This window comes from Poecile atricapillus, chromosome 11 (genome assembly GCF_030490865.1).
Source record: "Poecile atricapillus isolate bPoeAtr1 chromosome 11, bPoeAtr1.hap1, whole genome shotgun sequence".
NCBI classification, from domain to species: domain Eukaryota; kingdom Metazoa; phylum Chordata; class Aves; order Passeriformes; family Paridae; genus Poecile; species Poecile atricapillus.
The window spans coordinates 18,596,927-18,619,040 of record NC_081259.1 but is presented as its reverse complement, the minus strand read 5'-3'; the positions used below and the strand labels follow the sequence as shown (position 1 = coordinate 18,619,040).

General features: G+C 51.5%; 1 protein-coding gene across 4 annotated transcripts; it reads right to left on the bottom strand.

Annotated features, from left to right (window-relative positions):
* Positions 1-83: 83 nt before the first annotated feature.
* EDC3 (enhancer of mRNA decapping 3) lies at positions 84-21,858 on the bottom strand. 4 transcript variants are annotated; one of them, XM_058846509.1, is made up of 7 exons: positions 21,777-21,858; positions 18,262-18,458; positions 16,778-17,091; positions 12,306-12,641; positions 5,818-5,971; positions 4,267-4,484; positions 84-3,240 (listed from the first exon to the last, which is right to left on the bottom strand). In XM_058846509.1, exons 2-7 carry the CDS (start codon positions 18,423-18,425, stop codon positions 2,906-2,908), a joined length of 1,521 nt encoding a protein of 506 aa, XP_058702492.1. In that variant the 5' UTR covers positions 18,426-18,458; positions 21,777-21,858; the 3' UTR covers positions 84-2,905. The 4 variants fall into 4 exon arrangements, with proteins under 4 accessions (XP_058702492.1, XP_058702493.1, XP_058702494.1 ...); XM_058846510.1 differs by having other exon boundaries at positions 18,262-18,454; positions 21,777-21,852; XM_058846511.1 differs by having other exon boundaries at positions 21,757-21,825.
* Between the last annotated feature and the right edge of the window lie 256 nt (positions 21,859-22,114).

Below are 22,114 nucleotides of genomic sequence, written 5' to 3'. Positions count from 1 at the left end.
GGGGAGTGGGCCAGTGCCTGCCCTGGCAGCAGGAAGGGTCTAGAAGGAGAACAGACAAACGAGCAGCTGCACACAGTAGCACACATGGAGAGTTGCACTTTATTTCAGGGCATTGTCCCCCGCAGTGGCAGGAATTGGTCACTGTTACAAACATCAGGTCACAAATGGGGTCACCAAGCAGTGCCACAGCGCAGCGATCGGCACCTGTCACCACAGCGGGCCCGGAGCAGCGCCCGGGGGCAGCTCCCGTGCTGCTGCTGGGGCAGGTGGGGGTAGGAACAAGCCCAAACACAGCTTAAACAGTGCTCCCTTCTCAGAATGAACTCTGGCACCGTGGGGGCCAGCCACGAAAACACCCAGACCTTGTTCTGGGTCTCTGAGTGTTCCAGAACTGAGCTGAGACCTCCCCTTCCAGGTATGTGAAGCCAGGAAACACCTGCCTGTGCAGGGAAGCACAGCCAAATACCCAAATTTAGCAGCCAGTGAGCACAGCCCCACTGCCTGCCATGCCCTGAACCCTGCACGGATTTGGGGTCAGGAATCCCGTTCCCTACACAGGGGCTGAACCCTCCTCTTTGTGCAACACTCTTCACTTTATTTTTCAGTTCAACCTGGGGAACCATTTCAAGGCTGGCAACAACCGGAGCCTCGGTGTTTCCCAGAGCTCCATCCTTGCAAAAGCACCAGCACCTGCTCCAGTGCCTTCCAGGCAGGGCAGCTGCAACCCTGGACTATCCCTGCCCTGCTCTTGCTCCATCTGTACAAGCTACAGTTCCAACAGTCAAACCCAGAAAGGGCAGGAAAAACCTGCAGAAAGCAGAAATTGAAACAGCAAGTCTCCTACTGAGTGTCTTGAGCAAAGAGAGTGAAAATAAGGGGACTAAAGCTAACACCGACTACAGCAACAACCTTTTTAACCCGCTGCTGCTCCCGGGTAAAGATCCGAGGAAACAGCCGAAGAACCAAAACAGGCAGAGGGAAACTTTGTGTTTGTGTTGTGAATACCACCACACTGCTGTCCTATGCCACTCAGAAGCACAGCCTGGTCGGTGCTGCCGCAGCTGGGGCTGGACCGTGGGGCCACAGCTGGCCCCAGGACGGAGGGCAGAGCCCCCCAGGCCGGCAGTGCCGAGTGTCTGAGAGCAGCTGAGGGAGCCAGGGCTGCAGCCAGCCAGGGCACAGCCCCTGCTCCTGCTGAGGTAGATATGGCAACGTGCAGGGGGACAGGCTGAGCCCGCTGCTCTGCAGCCTCCTGGGCCCTTCCCGGCGCTCCACGCTCCCAGGCTAGACCCAGTAATTGCTTCTTTCCAAGAGGGAAGGCTCTTCCCTCCTCCTTTGATAGCCCTGGCCTTTGTTCTGACAGAGGAAAGGAAAGAGGAGTGCCTGACTAAAGCCCCAGCTCAGGGCACAAGTGGGGCTGGGGAGTGGGACTGGAGCCACCCCAGACTGGTCCCTGTGCTTCAGCCTCCCAAGGGGTGCAGCTCCCCCGGCCAGAGGCAGCACCTGGAGCTCTCCCCGGTGCCAGAGCGGGGCTGTGCGAGCTGTAGGAGCCCGCAGGAGCCCTGGGGATGGCTGAAGTGTGAGCTCCCAGCACTGCTCACATTCCCAGCTCCTCCTGAGGAGCAGCTTGGCCTGGCAGCACCTCCTGGTGCTCAGCTCCGGGGGCACACGGAGCCAGCACGGTGGGTGCCCAAGCTGATTGCCAAAGCCAGCTAGCTGGTGCTTCCTCAGCTCGTGCCTGTTCCAGGCACTGCACCCAGGCCCACAGAAAGAACACAGGAAAGGATCATCCAACGTTTCTGGCCAGGCACAGGACAGCAGCCTGAGGCCAGAGCGGGTTTCTGATGGAAATCCTTCCCAGCACCTCTGCCGCAGCCCTCCAGGAGCACAGCAGCTCCTACCACGTCCTCTCCTGCCAAAAAACAGGAGCACCCACCCCATCCACAGGCTTTGATTCCAAAGGGAATGAACAGGTCTGTGAGCCACTTCCCAAACCATACCAAACGTAGCAGGGGAGGACAGGAGCTTACCCCAAACACCACCCGCACCACACAGCACCCAGAGCAACCCTGCTGCCCTGGCCCTGCAGCAGCACAGAGAAAGAACAGAAGAACACAGCCCCAAACCCCATGAGGATCCTGGAAAAGTTCTTCTCCATACCAGGCCTCCACCCCACAGAGCTGGGCTTTGGCCACAAAGCGAACAAAGAGAAGCCAACAGTACAAAAGCAGTAAGGCCTAGCTGAGGAAGGACAGCAGTGTTCCCAGAGCATGTGCGAGCCTCTGGCTCCTGACACAAGCTTAACAAACGGGGAACCCACTCCGTGAGGGCATGGGAAGGAGAGGCAGCTACAACTCACTTCCAGAACACAAAACAGGGATGGGACAGTCAAAAACAAAACGGGAACCAAACGAGATTTTCCCTCGACACAAGGGATTTCTACACAATCGAGGGGGGCTGTTCCCAGCATGTCCCTGCTGGCAATATCCAACCAGAAGGACCAGAAACACATCTCAGAGCTCCAAACCACCCTTATTTGTACCACATGCCAGCCAGGGCTGGGCAGCAGCAGGGGACAGACACCATGGTCCTGCACGCTCCTTCGTCCCTTGGCACAAGAGAACGAAAACAGCTTTGCAGAAACAATTCGCTTCCTCCTCCTCCTTCTTTTCTTTTTTTCGTTTGGGTTTTTTTTGTGGGATTTTTTTTTCCATTTCATTTTACGATTATTCATTTTTTTTTCTTTTTAAATACACAACGTTTCTTCCAGAAGGCAAACCCTCCAGAACTTCACATCCTTTTTTTTAAGGCGTCACCAGAGTCGACCGGCCGGGATCCAGCACACAGCTTTTGCTTTTCACAGAGCTCCTCCTCTCTCCCTTCAGATCCAGGGGCTGCACCAGCTCTAAGTGGAGTGCAGGGGGATGACGAATTTGCAGCCGAAGGGTGAGTGGTAGTTGATGCCCACCTCCTGAAAGACCTTCTGGGGAATGCCAATGTCACAGAGGTAGACGCGGCCGGCGCGCTCGCCCAGCGGCAGCGGCAGCCCCAGGGCCAGCGACCACTTGGCGTCGATGCCCAGCTCCATCTCGCTGATGGGGGGGTCTATGCTCAGCACGGGGGCCCGGTTCTGGTTGGCCCAGTCCACCACTGCTTTGTACCAAGGCTGGTCTCTCAGAAAGGCATTTTCGTGACAATCCAGGCAGTTGATCACTAAGTCAACCGGAGTGTCTGGGAGGTCTGCAAGAAACACAGAACCAGCTGATTTGGGGTTTGGCCTCTACTCTTGCTGCACCTGCTGTCACAGAGCCATCCTGAACAGCCCCTCATCACTCTGGGGACACCCTCCATTCTCACAGGTACAAACCCTCACCCAGTGAGCAGCACGTGAGCTGCCCCAGTGCTGCTGAGCTCACCATCCAGGCAGCCCAGGGGAGCAGCAGTGGGGGGTGCTCTGTCCATCAGAAAGGACCATTTTCTATTCCACAAGGTGAAAATAGGGCTCGTTCTTGGAACACACCAACTGTGCTGCACTGCTGCCTGCCCCATCAAGCTCTGTCACTCTCACCTGCTGCATCACAAAGTCCTTGGTGCAAAAACATGGAATGGTTTGGCATGGAAGGGACATTAAAGTTCATCTCATCCCACCCCCTGCCATGGGCAGCGACACCTTGCACCGTCCCAGGGTGCTCCAAACCCCATCCAGCCTGGCCTTGGACACCTCCAGGGATCATGGGGCAGCCAGAGCTGCTCTGGGAAGCCTGTGCCAGCCTTTTACAATGTTTTAGAATAGACAAGTAGCTCTGTCAGCACAGCACAGCCCAAACTCCCAGCTTTGTTTTCCCCCAGAAGTTCAAATGCAGCAGCTTGGAAAACGACTGGTGAAGTGCCAAGCAGAAGCCAGCACTCTCCCAGGAGCTGTTTATTCCAGGGAATACCGAGAGGGGAATCCTGACAGCTGCTGGAAGTGGCTCAGCAGAGCTGGCTCCTGCTTTGCAGCAGCAGCTGGACACTCATTCCCACCCAGCTCCAACACGCTGAACAAGGCAGCCCCTTCTCCTACCAGAGCAGCTCCATACGGCAGCTCTTCCGGATTTGTTCCCACCGGAAACATCTGTGGCAGCACAAGCACTCCTCTGTGGAGGCTCTGAGTGCCTGCTGTCCCTGGAGCTGCTGGCAGCCACCCAGGCGTGCCAGTGCCACTAGATGGTGCCAGGGCAGCGGGCAGAAGCCAGCCCTGCTCCCCGCAGAAGCCAGGCTGCTCACCTTTGACGCTGGACACCTGCTGGCCTTGTGTCTTGCTGAAAAGGTTCAGCTCGTTGGTGATGGATTCCAGCATCTTGACGAAGTTGGGGAGGAAGAGGATGACGTGGACATCGTGGTTGGAGAGGTGCCGGCCGCAGCTGATGCCCTGGGCTCCCTTCACATGGGGGCCACAGAGCAGCGCCACCGTGGGCCGCTGGTGCACGTTCTTGGGGTTCAGTCTGAAACAGAGGCAGAAAAAAAAGGGACTGTGAGTAAAGGCCAAAGTCTCTTACCTTCTTCCTGCAGGAGAAAACCAAACTAAAAAAAAAACCCAAAACCAACAATCAGTAAGATGCAAATTGCCAGGTGTTCTGCAAATCTGCCATCGCTCTCAAGAAGAAACCCACATCCTTTAGTGGTGCTGACGCTGCTCTGCTTGCAGGTTCAGAGAATCTCAGACCTGTTTGGGTGGAAGGGAGCCTGAAGGTCATCCATGTGGCCAGGGACACCTTCCCCTGTCCCACGCTGCTCCAAGTTCTGTCCAACCTGGCTTTGGACACTCCCAGGGATGGGGCAGCCACAGCTGCTCTGAGGACCCTGTGCCAGGCACTCTGCATCTCCACAGGGAAGAATTTCTTCCACATATTTAACCTAAACTTCCCCCCTTTAAGGTGCTGCTGATGAGTCCCTCTCTGGTTTCCTTGTAGGCCCCTTCAGATACTTGAAGGTGTTCCAGCCTTCTCTTCCCCTTCCCTTCAGGACTTCTCTGTATCCACAGCTCAGAGCACAAGGTCCCGAGGATTGTAGAAGAAAGCTAAAAATTTGAGGTGAGTTTCCCCATCAGAGGAGTTACAATTAAAAAAGAAAGATGATCTCTACTCCCTAAGCTTCATCAACTGCACAACAACATTCATTTGGAAGCCATCAGGGCTTGCAGCAGGAATTTCAGCTGCCTGTGTGTCATCCCTTAGTGCTCTCCATCAAGTGATCAGGTCCTGCTAAAGCTCCTGAATAAGCAGTGAAGACTGAAGGGAATGAACCTTTCATTTGGAGAGCAGATATCAAATATCAAAAATCAGGAGCAGCTATCAACAGCACAAAGGTGCAGGTGCAGCTCCTGTTCCCCCACCAACAGCCACGGAAGCAGAGGCAGGGAGCAGAGCTCTTGAGGAGTCAGCAAAAGGCACTGAGTGCATTCCAAAGAGCCCTCCCAAAGAGCAGGATGTGCTCAGGTGAGCTGCAGATGCCTGAAAAGCTGAGTTAGCCTGACAAAAATCCATGCAGCGCCATTTTTGTGCACTGCCTTTCTGCTTTTATTGACGCTGTGAAATTGTAAAGGGCCACAACAGCGAAGGGAAGGTTCTTTTCTGTGCAGAAAGGAGCTCATGGCATATTCTGCTCCATCCACCTCAGGCAGCACCGGTGCAAAACTCAGATCTCTGAACAACTCCCAGGAAAGGGGAAGGAAAAGCTCAGCTCTGCGAGTCAAGAGCCAAAAGGAATCCCCTTGGCAGCAGCGAGCTGAGAGGGCTCTGCCAGCCCCCTGCCACCCCCCAGAGGCAGCAGCTGTACCTGTTGGGCCCCCCCAGGAGGCTCAGGGCCATCTGGCTGGCACACACCCCTGTCATCTCCAGCCTCCTCTCCAGGGTCAGCCCGTGCTTCTCGGCCACCGCCAGCAGCTTCTTGTGCAGCTCGTAGGACACGCTGGGGACCACCAGCCCCGAGTCTAGGGGGTCAGAAACAGGGGAGGGAGGCACAAACAGGGACAGTCAGACACCTCCAAACAGTGGCAGTGAAAAGACTCGTTAGCTGTTCACCCACGCTCCTTCCCAGGCCGCCAAATGAATCCAAATTATTTTTCAGTGAAGCAGAGACAGCTAAACCAAACTGCTGGCTTAAAATAGCACTGCCACAAAAGTTCTGTGAGAAATTTTAGTAACACGAGGGCTGAGAAGGCCTTTGGGATTTACAGATGGAATATTAAGGTTTTTCTTAATGGTCTCCAGGCCAACAGTGCTTTAAGCCATCATAAAGCTGCTGAGCACTGTGAAAATAAGAGCAGTTGGGAAGTGCCAAAAAAAAGCCAGGATGTTTTATGCTTCCTGCCACTGGTCCCCAGAATCCCACAGATCGCAGCAAAACAAGCCATCCCCCATTTGCTGGTAGGTGTTCCCATGGCAGAAGGGCTGCTCCAGACACAACAGCTGGAAGCAGCAGGGAAATGCTCAAAGAATAAATTCTGCAGAAAAACACCTCCCAGGTGGACTGGGCTAGCGAGCTGGGAAATGCTCCAGCATTTGGATCAAGAGAAAAGAAACAAGGGAGGGTTTGAGAAGTGCTGAGAACTGCCCAGCCTGGCCTTGGACATTTCCAGGGATCCAGGGACAGCCACAGCTTCTCTGGACAACCTGTGCCACCCCTTTATGGGATGGCCACAGAGCTGGAGCACAGCTGCAGCAGGAGGAGCTCCCAGCTCCTTCTCTTCCCAGGAATCCCAGCTGAGTCCAGCAGCTCCCACCCTGGGACAGGCAAAGGAGGTGCACAGGAGTCAGGCACCATGGAGCAAAAAGGTGAAGGATTAAAAGCAGGAAACATCAGGTCAGAAAGTGCAAATTCAGTCCCTCCATCGGCATCACTCAGCTTCCCCAGTGCTCAGAAGCCCTGGGTCACCCTCACGCTCCCCCTGGCCCCTCTGCCCTGAACTAGGGGTGACAGTGGGCCCCTGGGTGCTCCTGGCAGCCCAGCTGGGCTGGGGGTGCCTGCTGCTGGGAAAGAGCCGTGGGAATGTGAGAGGGCCGGTGGGAACGCTCTGAGGGGCACAGGCAGTGCTCATGCATCTGCCCCAGCAGGAAACCCAGCCATTCCTCGTGGGCCTGGGCTCCTCTGCACACAGCAAATGCAGTGAGAACCAGTTCTCTCACAGCCAAGGGCCACCTGCAAATGAGAAGAGTGGCGTGGATTTGAGCTGTGAGGAATCATTTGCTCAGCTGTATTTCCCCAGGGTGCCCCAGTCACCAACCACCAAGTCAAGCTCTGGCGGAAACGGAAGGTTTTGCACATCCTGGGGTTTTCAGCGTCGGCCCAGAGCTGTCCCTGCAGGGGCACAGCAAAATGCAGCAGAGCAGACACTGCTGAGTCCTCCTGGACTTCATTCCTGGCCTCACCAGCCAGGTCTTTGCAGTCAGAGAGGGCCCAATGAGGTCACCTCCACTCCCAGGCTGCGGGGCCAGGCCGGCAGCGGTGTTATCAGCCATGCCAGACTGCTGATAACAGCCTGAGCGCTGCTGCAGTCCCAGCAGGAATAACCCTGGGGCTGTCCCAGCAGCCATGCAGCTGCCCCCTGCCCCAGCCACACCCTGCCCCAGTCCCAGCAGGAATAACCCTGGGGCTGTCCCAGCAGCCATGCACCTGCCCCGTGCCCCAGCCACACCCTGCCCCAGCCACACCCTGCCCTGTGCCCCAGCCACACCCTGCCCCAGCCACACCCTGCCCCAGCCATGCATTTGCCCTGTGCCCCAGCCATGCACCTGCCCCAGCCACGCCCTGCCCCAGCCATGCCCTGCCCCAGCCATGCCCTGCCCCAGCCATGCCCTGCCCCAGCCACGCCCTGCCCCAAGCACACCCTGCCCCAGCCACGCCCTGCCCCAGCCACGCCCTGCCCCAGCCACGCACCTGCCCCAGCCATGCACCTGCCCCAGCCATGCACCTGCCCCAGCCACACCCTGCCCCAGCCACACCCTGCCCCAGCCACACCCTGCCCCAGCCACACCCTGCCCCAGCCATGCTCCTGCCCAGCCATGCCCTGCCCCAGCCATGCCCTGCCCCAGCCATGCACCTGCCCCAGCCATGCACCTGCCCCAGCCATGCCCTGCCCCAGCCATGCCCTGCCCCAGCCACGCACCTGCCCCATGCCCCAGCCCCGCTCTGCCACACTGCCACTCACGGCTCTGTCTCTGCTTGTTTGTCAAGCTTCAGGGAATATTTGGAATGAGCAACCCGAGCTTGGGATCTCTCCCAGCATCATCTGCTGACCCCAAAAATGGCAGCTCCCAAACTCTGTTTTTGCTCCATCTGAACCACCCATGAATCCCCGGCTTAAACTTTGCACCAATTCCCCGAACTAGAAGGACAAAGCAGACAACCTGCACTCCACATGAACCCAATTTAGCACAGATCTCCTCTGTCCCCTCCACATCCTTCCCTCAACCAGCAGCTTTAGGAAAACTGTGTTTACCGTGGGCTGGCTGCCACCAGTGGGTTAATCTGAGGGGGTTACTGGGAGGCAGGGATGAACTGGCATTTAGCACACCAGCCCGTCCTAATTGCTCCCTCTCAGGAACAGGCTGAAATGCCAGGAGAACTTCCCTTCTTTGCCCTCATGCAAGGTCCAACCAGTCAGACTGGCTCAACAAAAGCAGGCCCAGGGAGGGCAATCGAGGAGGCAATGTGTAAACCCACAAACAATAACACCACTGCCACAAAACTGAAGCCCTGCCAACTTTAACAGTGTTTGGCTTGGACAGGGCATCTTTATTGTTTGCTAATGAAGGCAATAAAATAAATTAGCCCAGGCCTTTTAATATTAAATAAATGTATTTTACAGCTGCCTGGGAAAAAAAAAAGACCAAAACCCAACCCGCAAGGCAGATATAGCCTGAACAGTTTTGTGACACACAGAGTGACATCCTCTGCCAGCACAAGAGCTGAGTTAACTCTCCTGAAGTTGAGGAATTATGAGTTTTTTCCCCAAACAAGCCCCGCAAAGCTGCAGGGATTCTCAAACGCTTCCCAAGCTTGCAGTGGCAGGGAGAAAGGAGAGAGTCGATGCTAGAGGAACTCAGGTGCTGGGTCCCATCCTTTCCCTTTGGCTATTTCAGCAGCTCTCCAGTTCCAGTTCGCTGCCAAAATAAACCCAGGCAATGAATGGATCAGGTGGAACTGGACTCAGGATCTCCTGCAAGCTGTCTTAACATTGTCAACTCTTTCCTTTGGCAATGAATAATCCCAGATCCCAGTCCCAGGTCCAGAGCCTCACAGTGTGACAGCTTCACTGCTCTGGAGCTCTTGTCCACACCAGGCACAGGGGACATTCCCTGCTGCCTTCTGCTGGTGGTAAAGCTGGAACCACCAGCAAAACACATCTGCTGTCCCTCAAACAACACAACCTTAAGGGCTGCTTTTGTTAATCATCGTTTTTAATTACGGCAAATCCCGCCCAGAGCTCTGGCTGACCTTCCAAGAGTGATCCTCTCCCAGCATTAGTGCACAATTCCCTCCAGATGAGCAAAAAAAACTGCCAGAGGGACAAAGGGACTCTGCCCCACTTTGTTTGCTCCTGAAGCAAACTTCATTTGCACTCAAAGCAGCCCAGACCAGCTCACACATTCAATACTCACATCCAGCCATGGAAGAGCTGAAAGGGGAGAAAAGTCAGCCAAGGACAGGGCACTCCAAAGGAAAAGGCACACCGTGGGCATCACCCTCACAGAGCACACCCAGCCTCGGTTCTGAGCCCTGATCCTGGCACAAAGCTCTGCCTGTTTTCTGTCACCACCTCCTTTTGTGTGAAGAAAAAGGGTTGTTTGAAGAACAGACCCTGCTGCAAACTCGTGTGAGCTCCAATGCTCCTGCACAGTGTTGGCTTTGCTGAAGCACCTGCTCCCAAAACACAGAGATGCTCAAACACAGGAGTTTTAGTGCCAACAGGAGGAACAGAGGCAGACCTGAGCCAGCACACATTTAAATTCTCTGGAAGTAGAAAATGACAGCTCACACCTCATGCAAGGATCAGCCTTTCCAGGGAGGCAGTATTTGCTAAACAGTTGCATTTCCCAGTAAATAAAAGGACAGATCAACAGCAGCCAGCCCAAACCAGTGAAGACTGGTGATGTACTTAGGAAGGATTCACATGTGGAGTGCCAGGGATGGGCTTAGCTCAGTCACAATCACCTGGCAAGTTCTGTTAGCTCCAGGTTTTCACTTTTGGTTGGAACAGATTCCTACCTTCTTCACTCCCTGCATACTTCTAAAACACAGGGTTGTTTCAGAAGTGTTTTACTTGACAGCCTGGCTCCACAAAACCATCCCAGCGGACTGAAATATTTATCCTACACACACCAAGTTATTTCAGTCAGCAATAAAATAAAATCCCAGGCTGGAAGTCCTGCAGATGAGTCCTTTTGGGAGCTCAAAAGACTGACTCAAAGCCGACATCAGCAGTTTGCTTTTACTCTGCACCATCCTGGTTATTCCCCACCTCCATGGCATAAAAAAGCAAGCAGGGATGCAGAGACAGGGATCCCACAGTGCCAGGAGCTGGATATGAACTCCCTGCCAATCTCCAGCATCAGTTTTGTGCTGCTGCAGCAGACAGAGAATCACTGTCTCAGTCAGGGCTCTATTAACACAATCATCTCTCAGATCAGCCCAGGGTGAAAAAAAAACCAAAAACAAACAGGAGAAAGAAGTGCTTTGTCATAACTAGGAAGTGCTTTTTGCAAGGAGACCTTCCCTTAGGAAACCAGAAAAAACTCTGCAGGGAGAATCCTGCCACAGATACATCCAAAATCAAGGCTTTTGGAGCTCTTGGCACTCGTTCAATCATGCCCAGCTGCTCTTTGAGCCACTGAGAGGCAGGGGGTGCCTACAGCTCAACATCCTCCTTCCAGCTGTTAAACAAAGGGATTGGGAGTGCAGCAAACAGGATTGAATTTTCATCCCATAATTTACTCACTGCTGCTCATTGCATGGCAGTTTTCCTCCCAGGAATTCTGCTGCTAGAATCCCCTATCAGCCGTCCTGCTCAGATTGGCTGCCAACAGTGGCTTAGCTTTTGTTTCAGACTAGACATCCACAGAGGCCCTGTCTCCCCTCAAACAAGCCAGCTGGAAGATGGATTGACAAGTAGAAAATCTGAAAAAACCCATAAGATAGACAGGAAACAGCACAGAAAATGACGAGGTGCTTATTCACAGGGCACACGGATAATCAGTGCGGCTCCTCCTTCCACACAGAGATGCTGAAAGCTTGGGGAGATTTAAAAAGCAAGAGGTTAAATTAAGCAGAAAAAAAAAAAAAGCCATTAATACTGAACTCTCACTGCTGCCTCAGGAAGTCTTAAAATCCTGAAAGACAAAGCAGTGGGGGAAAGTCTCACTGCACATTTTTTCCACTTTTCCCTGAGGATCCTTGCAAACTCAACACTGAGCTGCTACAACCCACAGTGTTTTCCTCTCACCCGAGAGCAGAAAGGAACAATAGGAAGAGGAATGACAGAAATGGAGAACTAGGAGAACTAGGACATTGTTATACACCACAAACATTAAAAAAAAAGGACTTTTCCAAATTGAAAAGCAGCAAATCATTACAAACCCATCAGCTTCCTCCCCTGAAGCGTTTCACACCCCAGATGGAATTTCCAGGCAGAGAACGAATGACAGCCCAAGGAGCTGCTCACACTTCTGCTCAGGCCAGCAGAATATCAGTTGGTTTGAGTCCATGCAAGAAGAGCTGACATCTGATTTTATTCTGATGTGGAAAAGAAACGCTCCTGGAATACCAAATTTCCCTCACTCCTACATTTTACAAGTGCTTAAAATCAAAGGCAAGATATCCCACGGAGACTGAAGTCAGCTGGAATCTGGAGCTAAATGTGCCACAAGTCCTTTTTACGTGAACTATATTTAAACCCACACAGAAAGGGAGAACTACGACCCAAGGAGTGCCAGAAGCACAGGAAACCCTCTGGAACCATGAAAGCACAAATCCTGAGCCCATCCCTCTGGAGTCCACATGGGTTCACCAGGCTGCTGAAATCAAACCAAGGATTCAAACACCTCTTACTCAGTTCCCAACCACCAGCTTCATTCCACTTACCTCGCTGGCCTCTCTGAGTGTTTATCTCAGAAACACTGCAAAGAAAGGCTGTGTGTGGACACACAAATTCAACCTTACGTGAACAACACCCTTGCTTGGACCACATTAAGCTGGAGCAAAAATCCACCACGTGTGCCCCCAGAAGCAGCAGTTTGGGTCCTTATGGGGAAGGGAGGGGGCCATACCCGTGCAGAATTCCTTGTTAGGGTTCTGGGGTACCACAATCCTCCTGTAGACGATGGGCTCCGACTCCAGGATGTTCTCATCGTGCCGGTAGCGGGCGGGTTTCTCGTTGGGGGTCCCTCGGGAGCGCGTGCCGCTCCTCCTCTCGTAAGTCTCGATCTCTTCAAACACAGCTGCCTTGTCAAAGAGAGCCAGGTTGCCCTCAAAATCGAAATCAGTGTCTGGGATTTCCTCGATATCGTCCCCAAAGCACTCGTCGTCCTTGCTCTTCATCTGCCCGTTCTTCAGGCCGCTCTTCTTCGGGGTCACCTGGTTCGGGTGGCGGCTGCTGGATGACCCTAAGCCAAAAGAAAAACAAGTTGAGAGTGTGTCCTAAAAGGGGGAAAGGCACCTTCTCAGCACATTTTGTGGGAGAGGGGAGTTCCTGCCTATAGTCCACCCCACTCAAAGGAAACTCGCCGTGCAGCTCATCCTTGGCACTACTCACGCTCAGCTAAGCCAGCGGAAAACAGAACAACAGCATCAGCAAAGAGACTTTCAGGGACTTCCCATCAGCCAGCTTAGAAAAACAGGCTTGCCCACAGTAGCAAGAGGTGTTTCTCCAGGTTTTATTTCATCCCAGTGTCACATCAGTGCCGAGGTTATCAGCTGTGACCTAGGAGTTTTCCTCCTGTCCTCAGTCTGTGTTCAGGCAGGTGTGACCCAAGCCCTTCTTTGGAATTCCCGTAATTTCAGAAACTACTGTAGGTGTTTTCTTCCATATTAATGATCCTTAAGGGAGAACTGCAAGCCCTGAATATAAAGGATCTCTTTTCCCTCAACCTTGATGTAGTTTCTGTGATATGACATATAGTCCACTACCTCACTCCTGTTTCACTCTCCTCCTCATCCATTACCTTGTATGTCAGAATACACTTCCTTCCAATCACAAGTCATTGGGAAAGCCCAAATTCTCTGGAGTGAGACTGATGAAAATCTCCTGCTTAGGGCTGGAGATTAAGAACTGATGCAAATATACAATTCCAAGGTGAACACATCCTTTACTTGCTTATTTCTTCCTTGGTTCTTCGGGTCCAGACAATATTATTGTTTGTCATTGCCAGTGTTACATCTGCAATTACTAGGAAATATTTCAGGCTAATTCCTGCAGCTACAGGAATCACCTACAGTGTCCAACAGATGGAGTAAGTTATCAAGCCAGACTGCTTGCTCTAATAAACCATTTCCTGTTATTTAACACAGTCCCCTTTGTGAGGGGTTTAGACAAATGAGTTTGAGAGAATCCACTTGGTAACACAAAGAATTTCAAGCCATTCAAGGAGACTTTCAAACATCCCAAAAGATTTGCAACAGGCACAAACTCCACAAGCACCCTTCAAGTCACCTGTCCCCTTAGGAGTCCAGTTTCAGCATGTCTAACTCCAGACATGTGAAATGTGACTTGCTAAGGATGTGCACCTGGTTTATTCCCAGTCAGAGATGCACTGCCCCAGCAAGGATCTATTTCAGACAGTGTGGGGCTTGGTTTTCCTGGACAAACTACCCTCAGAGCTTTCCCAGTCCCCACAGCAAGATTCCAAATCTGCCAGGCTTTGCAAAATATCTATCCCCCTTAAGGAAAAAAAACAAACAAACCAAACACTGTGATAATGCACCTTTTGGTGACAGACAGCAGAGTTCCAGCACTGTGGTGACAAAACAGGATTTAGGAGAGAGGAAAGGGTAAGGCTTCCCAGGAGGGAGAATTTCAGTTGGCACACTGCAACCATTCATCTATGTGCATGGTTTTGAAAGGCTTTTTGGTAACAACTTCCACTCTGTCCCACATAAAGGGCTCCCAAAGCAAAGGTGACACAAAATTGGACAGGATTTGGTTTGGAACTAAACTGCCACTGCTGGGGGAATCACAGCCACAGCTGCTGCTCTGAAGGAGGAAGATGAGGAATGCAAACACGACAGGCCCGAGTTCTCCCAACGTTCAGGAGCTGCGGCTCAAGCAGAAGCCAGGGGACTCTCAGGGTTCAGATGGACAAGCTGGAGCCTGCGCTGCCACAAAGGCAAACCAAGCCTGCTCCTTGTGTCTGTATCAAGACTTTGGCCAGCTCAGGCTGTTCCTGCCACACTCCTTGCCAGACCCCTCTGCAAACAGCTCCACACTCCCCTGAGCTGACCCAAAACTCAGAGTGTGTGTCCAGTGGGACAGGAGCAGCTGATGTGAGCGTGGAACGCTGATGGAATAAAGAGCTGCACCAAAAAAGCTGGAGAACAATAGCTGCAAAGCTCCCTGCAGCCACAAAGAATGGGAGCCAGGAGCCCACCTCAACACAAGGTGGTGGGCTAATCCATCCCGAGGAGTGTGAGCTCTGCAGTGCTGCTGACCCACCCAGCTCTGCCCTGACTGCCCCACAGCCCCCAACACAAGTCACACACAACACGGCACAGGCCTCCAACCAGCTGGGAGCAAAGTTAGGAGCTTTCTAGACAGGAAAAAATGAGGGAGAAGAAAAGAGCCAAAAAAAGGCAAGGGGAGGAAAGCAAAGTCAGGCTGCAGAACGGCAGATCTCAAATTCCAGCTGGTTTTGGGTCACAGCTTCCAGTGCCTGTACCCTGCATGAGGAGAGCAGCTCCACTCCAAGCTGGCAGCCTTGTGCCACACAGAAAAGCATCTCCCTCACAAGATAAACAACCCTTGCCGGGCTTTTTTTGTTTCTAAGGAATAACAACCCTTTCATGTACAGCACACCAGCAAACAAAGTCTCCAGCGAGCTGGCTGCCTTCCTGAGAGATCCCTGTGGGAGGGTTTGCTGCCAGCCCTGGCACCACGAGCCCGGTGCCAGCACGGCAGCAGACCCATGGCTGGGAAACCTGTGATGGTGTTTGTGCTTTATTGATTCCTGTCACAGAAGTGCTCCAAAGGGGAATTCTGGCCCTGACTTGGCACGCTAGAGGCCAACAAGAGGTCAACCTTCAGCTGTAGGACCCAAGTTCTGGATGAAATCTCAGCCCATTCCTCCCTGGACTCCTGCACCCAGCACCTGCACAAAGCCAGGCTCAACTTCAAAAACATCACTCTCCCTACCCTAAAATGCACACATTTTACAGGATACATCCCTTCTCTACCTCCTGTATTCCAAATTCCACCCAAGTTAACAATCCACACACTTAGGACCCTGCTCAACCTGCCTCCAAGTCTGTAAAAGTGACCTGCTGTGCCCATGTAAACCCAGCATGAGCTGTTTGGGGGCTGAAGAGCTCTCTACTCACCCCAAATCTACCACACAGCCTGGAAGTGGTGAAAATAACCCAGCTGTTGGTGGGGGAGAAAGACTTGCAGAGGTCTAGGAATTCCTCCCCAAAACCACACCTGTTTAACTGGCCTGGCCCACCTTGCTTTGTCTCTTTTCTAACTGCGAGGGGGGAAAAGAATTGAACTCATGGCTTCAACAATTAAGTAATGGAAATATTGGATGGATATACACTGACATTTCAGGAACTGGATTACGAGGCTCTGGAAAGGAAGATAGCTCAGGGGGCTTTGAGAAAAAAAGTGAACAAAGCCAATTCTGGCCCAGTTTTGAAGATTGTATCAAGAGAAATATAAATAACGGATGTGTGACTTTGGGATGCTCTGATTTTATCTTACATCACCCTCGTTAATTTGTATTTTTAACAATACAGCCAAAACCTGTTCATAATTATGCATGGGGTGATGTTGTAATAGGTTATGGGTATAGAAACCTTAAATAGAAAAGCTTGGGGAGATTAAAAAAGCAAGAGATTAAATTAAGCAGGAAAAAAAAAAAAAGCCATTAATACTGAACTCTCACTGCTGCCTCAGGAAGTCTTAAAATCCTGAAAGACAAAGCAGTGGGGGAAAATCTCACTGCACATTTCTTCCACTTTTCCTTGAGGATCCTTGCAAACTCAACACTGAGCTGCTACAACCCACAGTGTTTTCCTCTCACCTGAGGATAATATTGCAGCTTGTCTGCAGCTCCTTTCGGAGGAAAAGGCTGGAGGCTGGGAGATCTTCAAGCAGGAAAGATTGCAAAACGAGGAAACCTTTGGAACTGGCATTAGACATTTTCTACATAGACAGAATCACTAAGATGGAAGAGACCTCTGAGTCCAACCCATGCCCCTAACACCTCAATTAGACCACGGCACCAAGTGACACATCCAATCTTATTTTAAACACATCCACCACCTCCCTGGGCAGACAAATACAGCACTCTATCAGCAAAAAAAACTTCTTCCCAATATCCAACCTAAATTTAAGACCTCTCGTTCTGTCAGCTGTTGCCTGGAAAAAGAGACCAACCCCCAGCTGACTACAGCCAGCTTTCAGGTGGGCTCAGAAATAGATTGTATTTCAAAATAACCCACAGGTGGGCCAGGGGAAGTTTCCAGCAAAGTCTGGTGAAAAAAGGGAAGCCGGTGGAGCAGGAAAGCTCCAGGATACCCCCACACTCACAGGAATTGTGCCTGCGGCGGAATCCTTTGGACTGGCTCAGCGTTTCCATGTGTCGATCCATGTAGCTCTTGGAGCACTGCTGCTGTGGGGAGATGACAATGTCCTGGCTCTTCATGTCTGTCCTCCTGGGGATGTTCTGTGGGGCACTGCTGGACATGGGTTTCTTCAGCACCTTGCCGGTGCCGTTCTGGCTGGGCCCCACCTGGCAGCCCACGCCCGGGATGGCCGTGTCCATGTGCTGGGAGTCCCCGCATTGTCTGCTGTCCCCCGGCCCCGGGATCTCCAGGATCTTCAGCTCAGTGATGTCACCTGCCCTAAAAACAGCACCAGAAAAACAGGAATCTAGCACACACCCTGACAGAAAAAAAAATACTTCTGAGGGAAAAAACATCATTGTCCAATAGGATTGTTCTGATGCTGTTATCAATAGCAAAAAAGGAATAAAAGGGTTTTAATACTCAAACATAAAGGGCATTTCCACAGACATCAAAATGTTCAACTGCAACGGCAAATCTTCAAAATAACCACTTCAATATTCCTGTGCTGCACCTGGATTTTGTTTGAAAGGTTCTGTAGCTGAAACAGGAATCGGTCATGCAAAAAAAATGGAAGCAACTGGTCCAGATCTTTGCAGAAATCTGCATTAATTTAACAGTTTCTAGCTAATTAACTGCTCTCAGCCCTGAGGCTACTATTACTTTTAATCCATTCCTGCAGAAAGCTACCCTCAGATTAGTGCAGCTCATGCTCTGACAAGGACAATACTTCCCATTTGAAAAAAAGGATAAAGAAAACTGATCTAGCACTGGGCACAAGCCAAAGGAAAACAAAGGAGTGATTATAAAGCCTTCCATTTGCACTGACTGCAAGAAATACATCGGGAATTAGGCTCTTCTAGTTTTAACTCAGCATTTGTCCAAGCGGGGTATGAGAGCAGAGGGACTTCCACACATCCCCTGGCAGGATGTGGCTGTTGTCTTCCCCCACTGTCTCTCTTCAAAATCCAAGGGGGAAATAAAAAAATCAATTAAAAGAGTATTGACTTTGTGGAGTCTATGTTATTGAAAAATGAGTGACTCAGAGCCTTAACTACAACATTCCAGGGAACAGAAAAATGTGCAGTAAGGAGTGACTCCTATTTATATTTTTTAAGCCCAGTGTTACCAGGAACTGGTGGGAAAGAACTGCTGAGGGCAAAGCTTTAAAAAAAGCACATCAGCCCCCTCTGCTACAACAGAACAGAATATAAATAAAAAATAATTTACAATAAAATAGAAATGTATATTTGTATACACACACGGTCTGACCCCACAATAATCCCCGAGCCACTCCAACTCTAGGATCCAAGCCAGGAATTAATCTGCTGCACACAAACTAACACAAACACCAGAGGCACTCAGCAGCAGCAAGGAAATTTAGGGCCAAGAGGTCAAGTCTGAGGGGAAAAACCCATTCAAGGCAGTGGGGGAAAGGCAGGCACTAACCTGAAGGTGACTTCTGGCACGAGGCATTTGACGCCGTTGTGGAAGGGCCGTGTCAGGGAGATGGTCTGGCTGACCTGATCCACAGCAGACACTCTGCCCTGGTACACTCCCAAACTCTCTCCACAGTTAATGGAGACGATGCTGCCCAGCCAGTCCGTGGCCATGGCTGTGGCACAGAGCTGCTGTGAGGAGCCTGCCTGCAACAAAATGCACAAACTTCAATGGGCAGCAGCGCACCCACAGCCCTGCCTCCCTCCCAGGTGCCAGCTCTGGAGGCTCCTCTCTCCTTTGTGGGCAGCAAATAACATCCCAAAGATCCCAGCCAGAGTGTGAATCCCTGCATGGGGCTTTGCCTCCCCCACTGCACTGCAGATCTTTGTTCCACTGGCTGGATTCAAGGACGATGCCTCCAAGAGAAATGTTTAGTGTTTCGTCCTGCCTGTGGATACTCTCCTGTTGCCTTTTTGCCAACCTGCAAATGAAACTCGAGATAATTTTAGTAATTAAAACACCAGGAGCTCACACCTGTGGCCCACCAGGACCCAGAACGTAGCATTTTCCAGCTCAAGAGGAACTGATAAGAGACTGAGTGAACTGAGCTACACCCCAAACAAAGACTTTCTGAATTTACCATCTCTGCAAAATAACCAAAACTTTTTTTGTTTAATATTATTCTATTATTATCATCATTATTATTATTATAAATACTTTGCTTGTTAAATAAAGAATTTGTTTCCACTTTTCTCCAAGGAAATCTTTTCCCAAACCAGTTGGGAGAAGATCCACTTAAATCTACTTTCCAAAAGGACCCCTTTGAAAGTTTCCTCCCAAATTTACCCTAAACCAAGACATGAGGTAATATAAGGAAGATGTCCACAAAAGCCCCTGAGGGCCTTCCCATAAAGATCTGCTCTTATGTTACCTCCTCAATAAAATTATCATCTCGAGTTTCACTTCCAGGCTGGGAAAAAGGCAACACTCCCTGTGATTTCAAACTGGGAATTTATCTTCACTTCCCTCCTTCAAGTTTTGGCAGATGGACACTGGGGCAGAACAGCTCCTGTGAACATTCAGGATTGACCTCTGCACGTGCAAATGAAAACCAAAATCTTTAAGGGAACAGAGATACAGGGCAGGAGGGGAAGCCTAACCAATAGAGAGACAGAGAAAGGGGACAAAATCCCCCAAAACTGGAATCCAGGACAAAAGCATCCATGCTCTGCAGAGGCAGCGTTAGCATCACTGCCACAATTAGAGAAAATAATTAAAAAATAGCAGCTCTCCTTCCCAGCACTCAAGTTCTGTCAGAACCAGGGAGGAAAAACTCCAATTTGTTTAGACAGATGTTTCCAGCACTCCTGGAAGCAGCTAAAGAGCTCCTTTGATCTGAGATTTCCCAGTGACAGGCTCACAAGCACCACGGAGAACAAGAGACATGACAAGCTCCTAAATGTGTAGGTTTGCCTTTCATGCTGCAATCAAAGAGGGAGAACGTTTGATATTTACTGTGAGCAGCACAAAGAAACACGGGAGACAGCCCAGGGAGATCAACATCCATGTATAAATCACAGTTCTGGAAGAGGCAGCTGGATTCTCTGCAAGCTGAGCCTCTTGGAAAAAGATGCAAGGAAAAAAAAAAACCTGGATGAGGAAAAAAAAAAATCTCACTTCCCCCAACTTTCACAGGCCTGAAACTGGGATGCTTCAAAGGGAAGAAAACACTGAATTTGGTCACAAAGCCATCAGTTCCTCAGGAGCAGCCTCCTCTCCTTCCTGTGGCTGTGTGTTTATATTAACCCATGATGACAATGTCTGCGTTCCAAGGAGATGGCTGATAAAGAGCACTCTCAAAACACAGATAACACATCCCTGGGTACCCACAAGAAAACTAAAACTTCATTCCATTTCCTGTTTTCTTTTTAATCTCCATTAGGAAACATGGCAAAGAGCTCAGTGCACATCATCGCCTCATGTGGATCCTTTCTAAAAACAACAGCCTCCTTTTAGGGAAAAAAACAAATGAAAAACAACCCCAAAACCAATAAATCTATGTTTGAATGGAAATAAAAATTAAACCATCCCAAGGTTGGATTAGGTGGCTGCAGGAAAACACAGAGGGATCCCAAATATTGTAAACACATGGACCTACCACAAGTAAACTCAACCTGCCCCATGGGTAAACTTAGGGGCCTCACAAGGTAAAAAGAGGGGGATCCCACATGGATAAACACAGGGAATCCCATGGATAAACACAGAGAAAACTCCATAGATAAATACAGGGAACCCCCCCATGGATAAACAGAGGGAACCCCCCATGGATAAACACAGAGAACCCCCCCATGGATAAACACAGAGAACCCCCCCATGGACAAACAGAGGGAACCCCCCATGGATAAACACAGAGAACCCCCATGGATAAACACAGGGAACCCCTCCATGGATAAACACAGGGAACCCCTCCATGGATAAACAGAGGGAACCCCCATGGATAAACAGAGGGAATCCCTCATGGATAAACAGAGGGAATCCCCCATGGATAAACACAGGAAACCCACATGGATAAACAGAGGGAACCCCCCATGGATAAACACGGGGAACCCCCATGGATAAACACAGAGAACCCCCCCATGGATAAACACAGAGAACCCCCCCATGGATAAACACAGAGAACCCCCATGGATAAACACAGGGAACCCCTCCATGGATAAACAGAGGGAACCCCCCCATGGATAAACACAGGAAACCCCCATGGATAAACACAGAGAACCCCCCCATGGATAAACACAGGGAACCCCCCCATGGATAAACACAGAGAACCCCCATGGATAAACACAGGGAACCCCCATGGATAAACACGGGGAACCCCCCCATGGATAAACACAGGGAACCCCTCCATGGATAAACACAGAGAAAACTCCATAGATAAATACAGGGAACCCCCCCATGGATAAACACAGGAAACCCCCATGGATAAACAGAGGGAACCCCCCATGGATAAACACAGAGAAAACTCCATGGATAAACACGGGGAACCCCCATGGATAAACACAGAGAACCCCCATGGATAAACACAGAGAACCCCCATGGATAAACACGGGGAACCCCATGGATAAACACGGGGAACCTCAAAACACAAGACCCCCCCACAACCAGAAGCCCCTCAAAGACAAACACAGGGCACGTCCACAGGACATCACCATAGGTACCATAGGCCCCCATCTACAAACACAGAGCCCCCATATACAAACGCAGAGCCCCCACAACTAAACGCGGGCCCCAGGAGCAAAGCACGGGCCCCCCCAGTTAAACCCAGCCGCTCCCAGCGCTGCCCCCTCAGAGCCGCCCCCGGCTCCACCTCCCCACCACGGGCCGCTCAGGCCGGGCAGGGCCTGGCGCCGCGACCGCGCCTCACGAGAACCCAGGAGAAGCCCAGCCCACCGGGAGGGAATCGTGCCAGCCCAGTCCGCTACGGCCGAAGCCCCGAGCTGTGCCCACCCTTCCACCACAGCCCTCACCCGCCGGTGCCGCCGCCGCCGCCGCTCCCGCCTCACAGCGGCCCCTCCGCCTCCCTGAGGGTGAGTGAGACGTCACTTCCGGTGCCGCTCCTCCCGCGCGGCGCTCCGGCCGCACACAGGACCATAGAGACGGGGACGGGAGAGAACTGTGCGCATGCGCAGTGCCCGCGCCGGGGCACTCCGGCAGCTGGGACACCAATGTCACCCCTGTGTCACACCCCTGTGTCACCCCTGTGTCACCCCTGTGTCACCCCTGTGTCACCCCTGTGTCACACCTGTGTCACACCCCTGTGTCACCCCTGTGTCACACCTGTGTCACCCCTGTGTCACCCCTGTGT